At 40.2% G+C, this 3,009-nt stretch overlaps 1 protein-coding gene across 7 annotated transcripts in view; it reads left to right on the top strand.

The window, feature by feature from the left end:
• Positions 1-3,009, top strand: part of LOC101852838 (F-box/LRR-repeat protein fbxl-1) — a 68,447-nt gene that overhangs the window by 47,855 nt on the left and 17,583 nt on the right. For all 7 annotated transcript variants that reach the window (XM_005094303.3, XM_035968746.1, XM_035968747.1 and 4 more), the window contains 2 exons: positions 843-1,009; positions 2,714-2,916. In XM_005094303.3, coding sequence (XP_005094360.1) covers positions 843-1,009; positions 2,714-2,916 — 370 coding nt within the window. The remainder of the gene's footprint in view (positions 1-842; positions 1,010-2,713; positions 2,917-3,009) is intronic.

The raw sequence follows: 3,009 nt of genomic DNA, 5'->3' as shown, positions 1-3,009 counted from the left end.
CCATCCATCCATCCATCCATCCATCCATCCATCCATCCATCCATCCATCCATCCAGCCAGCCAGCCATCCACACATCCATCCATCCATCCATCCATCCATCCATCCATCCATCCATCCAGTCCTTCCGTCGTCGTTTTCAGATTACCGTTAAATATCAATTTATGCAGATATATGTTTATGCCCCGCCTCCCGTCGAGACCATTTCGATAATTTAGAAGGCAGGCTTTGACCCTGCTTGTCCGGGCCAACCTGGGCTGAGAGGGATACAATATATCAGCAAAAAGACCGAGATACTGAATGAAAATTATATCCACTCGACAATCGAACTCGGGTCTCCTGCGTCTTTCTTCTCGCTAGAGTGTTACAGGTTCATCACCTGGTAAGTGTGTAAGAGCCTTTGGATTGAGTTTGAATAGCACAACGACACAATGTCACAAAAGACCTCAGTCAAACAGTCTGTCTTCCATTTATTAGTATTAGTTTTAGTATAAATGAAGTTATAAAAAACAAAGAAATGCCCAAACTCTCCCATGCATACAATTCCAACCAGTAACATCAGATTGAGTAACATCTCGCTCTCATCCTGTCTCACTGGGCTTATTGATTGTCAACGGAAAATAGGATTATCAAGTTGTAACATGGAAAAGCGGTACTGATTCTGTGTTTTAATCCTCGGGAAAATATCGTTCCGGACACACTGTTTGACCCCAATCACGCTGTGAAGAGAAGAAGCAAAACAGATAGACAGAAACAACAGAGGGGAAGAAAAGAATTGAGACCTTTTCGTACCAGTAGCGGCTTCTACTAACCACTCGCCTTTTTCCATTTCCTGATTGTCTAGGTGTGGAAGATGATCACATGACCAGCGTCCCCTGGGAGGCTTCTTCCATCCATGAACTCGACCTGACCTCCACTGAACTGTCTGCTCACTGCTTGGAAAACATCCTTCTGCGCATGCCTGGCTTCACATACTTGGCACTGGGCTATTGCGAATTCTTCAATGACGTGGTAAGCTTTATTCTGGCATTTCGTCGTGTACATGGAATGTTCTAAATTCTGCTCTCACTTCTTAGTATTAATTGCTTGACATTCACAAATACATTTAGAATATAAAGCTGAGTCAAAACATGAAAAAATGACATAAAAGACAGTGAATAACTATTTAGGTAAATGAATGAATAAATGAATCAATAAATAAATATATAATAAATAAATACATAATAAATAAATCAATAAATCACTGAAGTATAGACTACGGAACTCCGTCAGAACATGACAAAGGAGAACTTAAAAAAGAAAATCGAATAAGTATCTAGTACATTAAGACCATTTTCTTTTTCACTTTTCTTTTTAGAACTTACTTGATTACCTTTTTCGTATTCCTTTTTTAATGTTTTGACTGAGTTCTGTATTCTATATTTCTTTATTAGGTTAATGTCAGCAAAGATAGTACATAACAAGATGGTCCACTCAGCCAAAAAAGTGTCCGCCGGAAGTCTGCTCTTTGCTTTAGATGGCGCTGAAGTCTGTTTTGAAGCTCTCTTTCGTTTCTCCAGAAGAAGAATAGGAATAGCACCTCCTTGCGTGGCAGATCGACTGCTGTTCAACAGCAGTTCGGGTTCGTTCAGTGCGGAGTTTTAGGGTTTAAAATTTTTTTAATGACCTCTTGCATTTCATTCTGAAGTCAAATTAAATGAAGAAAACAGTCACCTCTTCCTCCGGAACAGGTTTTTTGCCAGCATATCCATTTTAAAAAAAAGCGTTCTTCCGAAATTTGAATTCTTATTTATTCGAAACCTTGTTAGTTTCACTTTTTAATTTTTTAACACAAGTAGGGTAACTCTGTTTGCAAAGGGTGCACATTTGCGAAGATGGCGGCACCGAATTTTGAGGACACTTTTTTAATTGGCTCAAAGAGAGGAGTGGACCCTCTTGTTATGTAGACTCTTTGATGTCTGGCAACATAAGCAGCACCTCTCCGCCGCGTCTGCCAATGAAAACATAGAAGACTTATTATAATGACGTAAAAAAGAGACAGTGCATCTTTTTCAGCCCATCTTTGTTTCTTTTTAACTGCAGGGGGAACTTTTCTTGTATTCAAATCAGGTGTAATAGGTCTGATCAAAAATGAAAAACAAGATCTTGTAAAATCTGAATTCTTATTGTTGATGCTTTTTGTGGTGTGTGTGTGTGTGTGTGTGTGTATGTGTGTGTGTGTGTGTGTGTGTGTGTTTATGTGTCTGTTTGCGTGTGTGTGTGTCTGTGTGTATGTATGTGTGTGTTTGTTACTATATATATACAAAATATATAATATGTCATAATTATATTCATACACAATAATTAAAGTCGAACTCGCTTTTACGGCCACTTTTCCAAGACAATCATCTGTACAAACGACAACTTTCCACTCCCCCTTTGCTTAGTTGTTTCTATATCATAATAACACTATCCAAGATGTCCGTCTGTCTAGGACAGTCACTTTTCTCCTCGACGATATATGGATGTCCGTTTGAAAATCATATATTAAGGGTGCATAATGGAAAATGGGGGAAAAAAAAAATTCACGGACTGGAGAAAAGGCTAGACAAAACTCCTAGACATAGATGACTGGTGCCTCGCTCTATTTATTAAATGTATTGATGGTCTGGTCTGGTAATGGATGTCCATTTTTAACAATTTCGACTGTATGCTGTTGTGTATGCCCACCCTCAGATCTTGGAGAAATTGATGGAGAAAGGGAAATTCAACCGGCTGCAGGCCCTGGACATTAGTCACACGCATGCGCTGAGCGAGAACGCCATCTACCAGTTCATCCAGATGCACGGCACCAATCTGAAGGGTCTCATGTTGGCCGGGAAACCGAAGCTGACGGAGAACTTCTGGCTGAACGCTATCCCCTGCCTCAAGAACGTCAGGTGCGTAGTGGTTTTTATCTCAGTTTTTGAAGTGGGAGAGATTGAGGTATGTGGTGGGGTGGGGTGGGGGGTTTGTGTGTTTGTGTGTGTGTG

Source organism: Aplysia californica, unplaced genomic scaffold (genome assembly GCF_000002075.1).
Source record: "Aplysia californica isolate F4 #8 unplaced genomic scaffold, AplCal3.0 scaffold00079, whole genome shotgun sequence".
Taxonomy (NCBI): domain Eukaryota; kingdom Metazoa; phylum Mollusca; class Gastropoda; order Aplysiida; family Aplysiidae; genus Aplysia; species Aplysia californica.
Note: the sequence above shows the minus strand (reverse complement) of the source record. Positions and strands in the feature narration are given on the sequence as shown.